We start from the raw sequence: 11,858 nt of genomic DNA on the forward strand, positions 1-11,858 counted from the left end.
ATTATTATTGATTTAGAGTCAAACATCTAGTCAACTCCTTTCTCAAATTTGTGAAATGTTCTCAACAGAAGAGTGAAATGCATTGGTCTTTATTTCTTTAGTTGTAACCAATTTTGGGGATATTTTGATGATCTAATTAAAATATAAATCAGAGAGTAGTTACAACATTTTTGTCTCTGATCAATAATATTTATTTTCTATTTTTCCAGGTGTAATTATAATCTGAGACCGAATTAATAAAAATTCCTTTAAAAGGAATAGGGCGGGCAAATGAAAAATTGTCAAGAGAAATGAAAGAATGAGTAAGTCAAGTTCACAATTAAAAACAGGAAAATATGACACAACATCGATTTCCAATGGGGAATAACACAAAACGTATAAACAAAGTTAAAAGAGTTTTTAACTTTATACGTTTATACGTTTGTTATTCCCCATTGGAGGTTGTATCATATTTTCCTTGATTTTAATCTTATCTATTGCTTATCCTTTGTTCTCTGCTGGTCAGTTGGAACAGATTTTCCCTGTTTTATATTAACCCTTCACATCATAACAGAAGACGCTTTATGTTAACATTTTATATAAAACATTGTTATAAAACTTTTGTAGATAATAGTTATTTAAAACATTTTCGTAATCATACCTAGAGGTTTTTTTATCATCAGATAGAAAGACTTCTGCTCATCTTCTCTGGTGAGACAACAGGGCTGGGGTATCTTTCCATATCAAAGTTTAAAAATCTGTCATATCAATTTCCTCAATAGGCCTATGTTGTTTTGATACAACTTATGAGGGGAAAAGTTTGATTTTACAATATTTCGATATTATTTTTTAACTTTGTAACTTTATTATGATTAACATAACTGTATTTCAAAGCGTCAAACTATATCATTATTTTGTCCCAACAAAAATAATCCAGGGAATAAAATATTCATTCATATGTTTATTTATTTTATTCAACCTGGGCCATTTCTACTGGTGCACATGCATTCTAATAATTTGTCTATAATACCTTATACAAGCATCAGCAAGCACTATTTGTCACAAGATTTGAAAAGTAAATAGCCTATGTATACACACTGAAATGCACATACAAGCTGTATTTAAGTACATGCCGAAGCTATCAGTATAAAATGATATATATGACCTTCACGATGCTATTAATTTAGCCCAAAGATTAGGAAAACTAGCAAAACTGGTGAACTGGTACTGTTCAAATAAAAACATCTGCAAATCTTGCTGCAATTTCCAAATAGTATTTCTATTACTTAAATAATTATTTTTGTTATTTCCTTTAATACAAACACATTACTGCCTATGACGACTTTATCGTATTACTTACATATCAAAATCAAGTAATAATTACAAAACTCGCCGTAAACTATCACCTCTGTGGGTGTTTGGGATATAACCGGCACGAATATTTTCTCAACACTGCGGCATGTGAGAAAGTAGGTCAATAGTCAGAGAATACAGGCACCCGCACCTGCACGCCGCACCCGCCCAAAAGACTGCGTTTGACGCCACTGTCAATCAAACTCCCTATGGCTCTTGATTGGTTTTATAGCGCGTAAAAGAAAGGTTGGTTCTTCTCGGAGAAAAGGAATCACAGAAAACTACGGTATTTTACTAGGCAAAAACAACTTTCCTAGATATTGTTGATAATGGTTTTTGAGACGGTTTGTATGTTAGAAGGAACAAAACTAACCACAAGGCACGGTGTTTTAACGCCGTTGTCAGAAACTCAATAATCACGACAACTTAAGGATGATGACCTGATATATTAAAATCAAATTCTTTAAAACTTATGTATAACATAAAGTACTGTCCCTTTCAAGCATTCATGCAAAAAGATCATGTAAATGTTCATTGTAAATGCGACTAATTCTTCATGGAATTACTGACATTCAATAGAGCGTAAAACTGGCAGTCTACCGTGGTGTTTTTATTAATGATAATTATCATGATAATGTAATAAATTGATATCAAATGAAAGATCTTATTTTTCTCATTAACATACTGAAATTAGGAGGTCCAAATCGGTGTATTTCCGAAGATATCTTCAAAAACTGCCGAATTAGTTAAAATGTGGTATACATACCACATTTAAGACTAATTCGGCAGTTTTTTGATGATTTCTTCGCTAATATACCGATTTGGAACGCCTAATTTTAATATGTTAATGAGAAAGATATGAGCTTTCACCTGATACCAAAATCTGCATTTTGATAGGGTAAAGTTGGAGATGAGGCTATCAATCAGGTCACCCACCTTTAAGGGATCGGATATTAACGTTTTACGCGTTTGCACAGTATTTTTGTGGGAGCTGAGAGTACACCAGGCCTATCGAATTGCATTCTGAATATGGGGAATGTCCTTCTGGTATCAAATAATTTTGATTTTTGAAATTCGCGCGCGATATAATACAAATTTGTTAAATTTTTGATATTTAACAGTCCTCAAAGAGTAAACTTCATAAATCTAATGATATGTTCTTAAAGTGTATATTGCTGGGATGAAAAGCCGACGATCAATTAAAAATGTTGACCTTTCATATTGAAGATATCCATTTTTCCCCAAAAGACCTAAACTTTTTGGTGTTTTTTGGAAAAAATCCATATCTTCAATACGAAAGGTCAAAATTTTCAATTGATCGTCGGCTTTTTATCCCAGCTACATACACTTTTTTAAGTACATATCATTAGATTCATCAAGTTTACTATGAGGACTGTTAATAACGTCAATTTTTAATCATTTGCCATGTGTATTATATCGCGAATTAAAAAAAAATCAAAATTAATTGATATCAGAAGGACATTCTAATCTTTTTTTAAATTCTATCTCCGATTAAAGTTCTTGCGGTGAAAAACTTGATCCAGATGTACGTTTAAAAAAAAAAGGCATTTTTTTCTCCAAATTCCGAAGATGCAGTTGAATTCCTTCCATTGTTCATTTTAAAAAAGATACACTTTTATTGTCTTTGCTGCTTGATTAATTTATAGTATTTTACCGCCAAACGTGATCCTATGATAATAGATTGGTTGGAAGAATCTAAATTGAATCGCCGTTTAGATTTTGTATTTAAATTGAATCAAAAATATTTTTTAAGCTGGGATCATTTAAATGGGAATTTGAGTAAAATTCTTTAACAAATTGGGTCCTAATTTTGTTTAATTTATTTAATTCTACTTTATTGTCGTTATATCAAATCATCATCACCATCCATGTCCAGGCCACTGTTACCACCATCACTACCCGCACATCACCACCCGGGGGGGGGGGCCACCCTGGTTGGAGGTATGGGATGTGCCACGGTTTTGGGACAATTTCAGCGAGATTGGTATATCGATGGGCGGGTTTTCAGTGGAGGAAAAAAGTGTCCCTAAGAATGCCCAATTAGGTCAAATTTGGGTACTTTTTGCATATTTTTGGTGGTCTTTTTGTGTTTGAAAAACAGCAAAAAGTTGGTATATAGAAAGTCAGCACCGAAAGTTTGCGCGGCACATCCCCGTACAAAATATTTTGAAGACCCATCCCATCACCACCACCACCATTTTTGATGCTTTGGCTGCTGTATCCTTATTGCTGTGTACTAATTGCAGTTACCATAGTTACTGCTTTATTTTTTTTAAGTAAGCACTTCAGACAAAAGGAACAATGACAATGATGAATTATGTTTGTTTACAATTAGCACGTTTAATCATGTTAATAATATTTATTAAACATTTGATACAAATGAAATGACGCATACATGAAGACCAAAATATAATAATAACTATTGTACATAAAATGATATATTTGTATAATGTAATCTGGATGGAATATGATGCTTAACTTGTCTTGTATCATCTCAGATCAATTCAAGTCTTACCCAGGAAACAAAACGTTCTTATAGAAAACGTTTAAATGTCAGGTTATATAAACGGTATAAAATGGTTTAATAATAACATTCAGAAAACAGGTTGATGCAAACATTCTAACATAATGTTATTAAGTGTTGACAAAATATTGTTTGCCAAAAAAAGTATTTTGCAATAACATTTTATAATTAATGTTTGTTTCATTACAAATCGTTTTGAAAATGTTTTTTTTACCTTTATCTAAAAAGACATTTAAATGTCATTAAAACGTTTTGACCGAAATCAAAGCGTTATTTTTTTTAACGTTTTAAAGCATTTTTGTTGATGGGTAGCAGATGTTCTCATCATGATCAAACAAGCAAAGGCGATTTAACATGAAAGCAACTTGTTTGTGGCCTGCAAATATATTCCAATGGTGGCGCACTTTCTCAACCAACAATGGTCAGAACTTAATGATTTTGCATTAGGTGGAGGCGCCGTATTTAACGTTAGCTTTGGAAATTTAATATTATTATTTTCTTTATTTTCTACCCGACTTACCCGGGTGAAAAATAAAGAAAATAATTAGATATCCAAAGCTATACATTAAATACGACGGCGCCTCCGCCTAATGCCGAGTTCGAGTGTACTGATGTTAATTTTACTGTGTTGAATCATGGTTGAATTGACATGTCTTTTGTTTGTGTTAAGAATAGTATTTTACAAATGATTGAAACATTTGTTAAATTTGCATGTTATATCATCAAAATCTAAAAGATAATGCACTCAACAAGTTTACTTTCTCATATGGAAGTTTAAAATCGTTTTTACCATGTCTACTTGTATTCTTTGAACTTCTTTCCACAATGTCTTCTTGAGCTGCATGTATCAGCCTCCCTTTGAATGAATAATTACCTAATTTAATATCAATAATATATAAATGCATATACACAATTACTGGTTATTAATCATTTTAATTAATCCATTTATTATTATTATTGATTCACCATGATTGACTTGTATTCAAGAAGTAGAAATCTAATACACTGCTAATAAATGTATACGTCATTGTCTTGCAGGCTACGAAAAAATCATGTTCTACGGTCCCGACTGATCGAGATTTTACGTTTCGGGGATTTTGTTAGCTATATGAAATCAGGGAATAAAACCAGCAGTTTTTCGGGGTGGATTGATTTTTTAAACGGTCATAACTTTCATACTATATTTGAAAACAAAATCAGATTTTTCAAGCTTTCGCTGATTTTTACGGTCAGTTAGCTTCTTCCAGAAAAAAAATCAAGAACAAAATTATCGACTGACTGACCCTACATTTATTTGGGAAGTTCGTCCTCCCGCGGGGATCCCGTAGAACATGTGTTTTTTGTCGCCTAAAAAAAGTAACTACTAATAAAATTCCTTTAAAAGGGACATCGCACATCAGATGGATGATAGAATCAGGAACGTCAATTACAATACAATTTTTATAGCTTTAATTTACATGGCTGAACGTTTTATGTATTAAAACTATCGTGCTTTAATTGCTAAAATAAAGATGGTTATGCCACCAGAGCTTAAACAATTCACAGCTCTGCTAAAATTGAAATTTTAAGATTCAAAAGTTTAAGAATGATAATCACAGGATAATTTCTCTTTTTTTTTCTCTGACAGTTTCCCAAACCAACGGGGTAGCCACGGTATATACTTCTTCCACTCATTCATAATAATAATAATTAATGTAATAACATAATTTAAATTTTGTAATGTATTGAAGCCAACTTCGTGCATTGATCATTTTGTATAATGTGTACTCTCATGATAAATGGATCAGGAAAAGCTCGGAACCCGCAATACTAAAATCCATGTCAATAATATTGGGAAATTAAAGGATTTTATGATTATGATTAGGCATAAAAAGACATATTTTTCTGATGGAAATAGATGATCAATATTGAATTGACAGCATTATACAATTACATTAAGGTCTTTCATTGAAAATAAGATCGATATATAATATCTATAAAATATATATCTATGTACACATTTTTTATATAATTTTATAGTCTGTATCATTTGATATAAAAATTCCACATTTGAAAATATAATAGTTCACAGATAGTTCAAAGTTCAAAGTTCATATCACCTGCATCCGCATTCTTGCACGATCATATCCTCATGGTTTTTCATAACGATGGAACCTTTCTCAAAATACAAAATACTCAAAGGTGATAACTTCGTTGGTACACAACACGGCGCTGGTGCCCTGCGTTTATCGCGGATCCGTAAAAGTCCGACTAAAATAGCATGATTACTTGGGTTATCATCAGAGTCTAAATATCCAGTGCATCTGCCAGCACAGCGATACGCATTAAAGTTCTTTGGGTATATAATCCACTGTTCCCAACCGACGCGTTGAAAGTCAACTTCCATTGGCACACGACGACAAGGTCCTGATTCCATCTCTTTCTGCATTCCTTGCAAACGTTCTCTTTCAAGTTTGTCCCGTCTAGCCTGTTCTTGACGCTCCCGTTCTAATTTCCGAGCTTCTTTTTCTTTCTTTTTCTGCCGTTTAGCTGCTAGTCGATCTACACCTCGTCGCTGTCGAACTTTCACTGACGCACCAGCGTCCAAATGAATACTTAAAGGCACTGAAGCTTTTGAAAAACAAACAAGCACAACTTCACTAAAAATATCCGTTGGAGTTTCAATATCCACGATCAAATTAGGGTCACTAAACTCGTGTCTTGTGCGAAGTTCAAAATTATTATCCCATTGTGCATCTTCAGTTAACCATGCCCGGAGAACTTCGGTGACGTCAAAGACTTCTCGACCATCGTAGAAATCATGATGACGCTCAAACAGTTGCCGTTGGGAAAGCATTTTCCTTACAAGACAATCAAACACAGTAGCATCAGTATGGCAAGGCCTTCGTGCGAAATGATGAACGCCGATTTCAACAGTGTCGTGACGCCGAGATGGTCGGATCTGAACTCGAAGCTCTGCTAGATGAAGATCTTCTGGGTGAGTCATGAATGATGACAACTTGAATTTGGCCAGGAACTGCGCTGAGGTGCCATCAGAGGAGACATTCTGAACTGTATAAGAAAAGACAAAAATGATGGAAGGATTTGATTACTTTTATGGTAGCAATTAACAATAGTCAATAAACATGAGAAAATACTTACAACATAGAAGTTAGAACCTTTTTGTCCCGTACAAGTTCAAGAACCAGAAAGCTCATAAGGACCAATAAGGGTTCTAAAGATCTGGAGGTCAGTTGACGAACCCTTTAGAACCTTTTTTTTCAAAGATTGTACACACAAAAAACATGACATTTTTCTTCAACGATATTTCGGGAAAGTACAAACAAATTAATTATTCGGGAAACACCGTGGACCTTTTATTCCACTTTATTGAACATTCCGCACTCCAAAAACTGCGACTTGTTTAGCTACCACGGGGGACCCTCTTCAAAGCCGTGCTTCGCAAGGGCCCCTTTTTGGCTAAATAAACTAGTTTATATTTAGTTCTTCAAAAGTATACACCAAAATTATAGAAAACTAAATTTGAACTAGGTAGGGGATCTCTTGAACGATTGGTAAAATGTTTCCACTTACTTAGTTAAATAAACGCGATTACAAATTCTTTTTTGAGAAAGAGCAAACCCGATTAATGTTTTCAAGTCGAGGTCGACTTATTGAAAAGGAATAATTTTGACTTTGTATGCCATCAGACGACATAATTGGCTTGTCTGAAATATGACAAAATTGAACCACTGTTAAGTTTCAACATTTTGTACACAATCTATATATAAATGCAGGCCTAAAATGAATGTCAACAAAAATGTAAAAAATATTGATAAAAATCATATAATATGCAATTAATATCAGTGGTTTCACTCAAAGAAAATAATGGTATAACCGCTGAAGACAATTTCACCGAATGCTCCGCAATACGAAGCATTTATAGTAATTATTTATTTTTATGCATGCACGGATTCAAGAACTGCTTGCATGCAGAAAGTGGACTTCCCGTAAAATTGACTTTGTTGATGTGCTTCGCTAATTTGGTCCTTCTTGGATAGGTTGATTATAAAATTTTGAAGTTAAAATTTGAGTCCAAAATTGTAAGAAATAGAAAGCTGACACAGTTTCCTGTAAAATGAAGGGTCAATCATGTCTGTTGAGCAAAATTAGTGAAGTTCTAGATGAAAGTATATTGCCAGACTTGACCTAAAGGTAGTGACCAGTGCACGTGTGCAGGTTAATATACGCAGTTTTCAATGTTAGACTATATCATGTAGTACTTTTTACAGAGGGGCAGTTTTTCCAGTCGTTTTATAAAGAGATCATTTATATTTTATAAAAAGGAGCAAGTGGTTTTGGTAAGATGTGTATAAGAAATACAAAACAACATTTGCTTTTCTTGAACATGGATGGGAAGCGGTTCAATGGACGTGGCCACAGATTTTGAACACAAGGGTGTCACCAATATCCGTGTTATGATCACACATATCTTGGACATCATACCTTCAAAAGTTCACATTTGAAAATAAAAACTCGCATTTTGTCCTTTGCCCGTAGATTTATAACGTCTCTACAAGATAAATATGGCTGAATGCCGAATGTTAAACTCGTTTTTAGAACTTTTTACACGTTCGTTCCAAGAATGTACATTTTGAAAACAGTGTTTTGAAAAAAGTAAACTATGATCAGTGTGATAATGTTTGTGGTAATCATGGTAATAATTATCATAATGATCCACTTTTAATTTGGAGCTAAAATACTGTGAAGTTGAATGAATTGTTGAATGATGAACGAACGAGTGAAATATCTAAAAATGGAAAGGAGCGTTTGATAAGGCGCTGAAGTATGTAATTGCGCCAAAAAATAATTCCGTTTCTTTTTCGTTATGATTCTTTATTTGAACCTAGTTTCATACACGTTCCGTACAACAAAATTAATAAACATTATTTAAAACATAGACTTACCGGCAAGCTTAGCACCAAAACTTCTCACAGTATCGGACTCTTCTATCGCCAAACTCTCTGTCTTTGACGGATGCAACAAATTGTATCCCGTAGTCAAAGATTGATATAAATTAATGATATAAGTGGGAGACGGGTTATGGATAAAATGTCCTGTAGCGTTCCAATCAGTCTCATCGGTTACATCTATACTGCCGTTGAAATTCAGAAGATGAGGTAGCTGGTTCGTGTCCCTTTTGGAGCGAGCAATTTCATCAAGTTCTTCCAAGAATGACTCGTCGTGCAGAAATTCCGCATCGAATGCGACGCAATGGGTGACGAAGACTGAAGCCAAAACCAAATATAAAATTTCCATGTCGATGATGATAATATTCCTATATGATAACTTAGAGAGCAATGGTAATGATGTTGATCGGTGTATGGATAAAATCCAAGTGAGGTTTTTGACTTTAACCAAAACAAACTGAACTGATATAACTTAATTAGCTCTAGTAGTTAACCAATCAGCTTCAAGCAGCTCTTAAATGGGCCTAATCCAATTCTGATCGATTCGAATTGCTCTGAATATACCCTTATTAACTCACCACGAGGGCGCGGGTTAACCAATGAATATCATAATCCAATCATCCTGTCTATCTTCCTCCCCACATTGTCATCCATCAGCGGCTATTGTGCACTCAATGTCCACTTGATGTCCACCTATTGTTTGACCACTCAAATGGGTGGAATAGCGGACTTAATGATAACTAAGTTGACATGTCAGTTATAAGTAAAAGTATTTGTACTAATAGCGGTAATTATTGGAATTCTAAAGATAATATTAATCATGTCGATTTGTAAGTATTATCGACTCAAAGGAGTTGACAAGATTAAAAGTTTTAACACGTGTACGGTATAAAGAGCAACAGTTCAAAATAATTTATCACGTGCTTGTTATATTTTTACGCCTCATTCAAACATGATTGGTCACTTTCCTGGACACGATTCCGTTTGCTATGTAACTATTAATTATGATAACATTGAGTTCCGGTTGAGGCTTAGTAAAATAAAATAAATGTTTCTCTTCCCCACCCAGCCTCTTCCTTTTTGGAATATTATTTTTCTACTTTGCATTTTTTTCTTGTTTGTTTCATCAGAGTATATGTAATTATTACATCTTTTCTGGATTCATAAATAGTTCTGGTATTAAGAAGTGTTATTTTAAACCATCAGGCCCTTTAATCAAATCTCACCGTATTTCCGTAATTTTTGTTACCATTGCTTTCTGTATTTGTTGGTTTACTTTCTCTTGCCCCTTGAATCCCTAGGCAAAGGTGCATTTAAACATTGTGTTATGTTATGTTATTTATTGGGAAGGGGGGGGGGGCTGATTTTGAAAAGTTGACCAAACGAGAATATCACATTTCTGGCCAATCCCCAGCCGCAGCAAGTTCCCACTATTGCGCGGGTCACGGGGGTCGGGATTAGAATTGACAAGCGCATTAATGACATTAGGAAACAGGAGCCTTCTTTAGAACCAGGATAATGGGAATGAAATATACATTGTGTGAACGAGAAACAAATGAATAGATTATTTTACAGCCTGATCTTAGCATAAATTATTTTTTGAATGTCTGAACTGGGGACGTATAGGTTTGTATTATTACGTTTTTCTCTAGGCACAATGACTTTCATCGCAAAAGTGGATGTGTCGACTTGTTTGCCCAGATATATGTGGCGAGGCCTATAATTTACCAATGCCATTATTATGATTTGCTGAGTAAGGGCGAGTGAGATGGACAATGAGGACGCACGCCCTTTTCTTCTGTTGTTAATTTGTCAATTTGTATGTGTTTTCCTTATTCATTCTCATTTCATTACATTTGAAATGAACAGTCCAATCAAATAAAACATACCATGTGCAAGCACAGGTCATTGACCTTGAGTTCAACCACGCTGGATACCTCATCGCGTCATTGCGCTCATTCGTTGCGCAGTGCGCACTCATCGTACGCACTGGCGGTAACCTGTTGTTGTGGAAATCGAAACGTAACACAATTTCTTCATGTTGCGGTGTCGGTGAAATCATCTGGACAACGGAAACATCGGGTTTCCTTCTGCTTAATTTGTCAGTTTTTAGCGGGATTTCTAATGAGTAAGTATGCTTCATCAAAATAATTTGTTGTCTGATCTTTCTGGGGGAAATGATTATTTTAATAAACATTAGCATTGTAATAATACGAGGACCAAAAATGCGGAGCTAAAATAAGCTATTACTTTTGAGGCAACCGTTAAGTTTAGCGTTTAGTTAGGACTGCGATGTTATTATTCTAGAATGATTAAAAAAAACAATTTTGCATCAACATGATCAAGCTAAATCGAATCAAGATGCTTTAGCTTGATCATGTTGATGCAAACGTTTTTGTTTATATGGATGCACCACCAAGACGGTGGGTGCCGCTGTTATAAAAGCGTTTTCCAAACAAATAAATAAATAAATAATAAAATAAAATAATAGAAACTGATTGAGGAATTAATGAAGTTTCCAAAGAAAAATAATCCTTAATTTTTGACAAATCATTCGCCATAGGAATAATGAAAGGCCGCGTACATACCGTGTACAATGAAGTAATGAAGTGCGTTTCTAGAGCGAGAGTTGTCAAACGCGCCACAAAACGCGTGAAAAGCCACCATTTAAACGAGCGTATATTTTGTGAGTACTACGCGTTTAAACAAAATGCAACGGTTGCTGTCGGAAGCTGGAAGCAGCAGTTGATATTCTGTTCATAAAATGTCAAAAGTAGCAAGAAAAACATTTTCTTAAATGAAAATTTGTTTAATGCAATTAAAAGTACTTATGTAAAGGTATAAAAGGGATAAAATGTGAATTTCAAAATTTTAAAAAGTGCTGATCTCCCCCATTTCATAATTATGTTCATTTTTGGAAAAGAGGACATGACTTCGGGAAATGAAGGAAATAACGGGGTAAAAAAAGCAACATACAAACTTAAAAAATGTTTATTGAAAGAAATTCAAACGAATGTTTACGTTTAACGTTT

The 11,858-nt window shown here is 34.2% G+C and overlaps 1 protein-coding gene across 1 annotated transcript; it reads right to left on the reverse strand.

The window, feature by feature from the left end:
* Positions 1-3,692: 3,692 nt before the first annotated feature.
* Positions 3,693-9,238, reverse strand: LOC140171328 (nodal-like). The gene is made up of 2 exons (XM_072194568.1): positions 8,824-9,238; positions 3,693-6,928 (listed from the first exon to the last, which is right to left on the reverse strand). The coding sequence occupies exons 1-2, from the start codon at positions 9,173-9,175 to the stop codon at positions 5,973-5,975; spliced, it is 1,308 nt and encodes a 435-aa protein (XP_072050669.1). The 5' UTR covers positions 9,176-9,238; the 3' UTR covers positions 3,693-5,972.
* Between the last annotated feature and the right edge of the window lie 2,620 nt (positions 9,239-11,858).

The sequence above is a fragment of the Amphiura filiformis genome, chromosome 15 (genome assembly GCF_039555335.1).
Source record: "Amphiura filiformis chromosome 15, Afil_fr2py, whole genome shotgun sequence".
Taxonomy (NCBI): Eukaryota; Metazoa; Echinodermata; class Ophiuroidea; order Amphilepidida; family Amphiuridae; genus Amphiura; species Amphiura filiformis.

Excerpts from the sequence above, each read along its gene's own strand:
- LOC140171328 (XM_072194568.1), bottom strand. The coding sequence starts at position 9,175 with ATGGAAATTTTATATTTGGTTTTGGCTTCAGTCTTCGTCACCCATTGC. Across the intron at positions 6,929-8,823 it reads TTTTGGTGCTAAGCTTGCCG|TTCAGAATGTCTCCTCTGAT; the intron begins GTAAGTCTATGT and ends TTTCTTATACAG.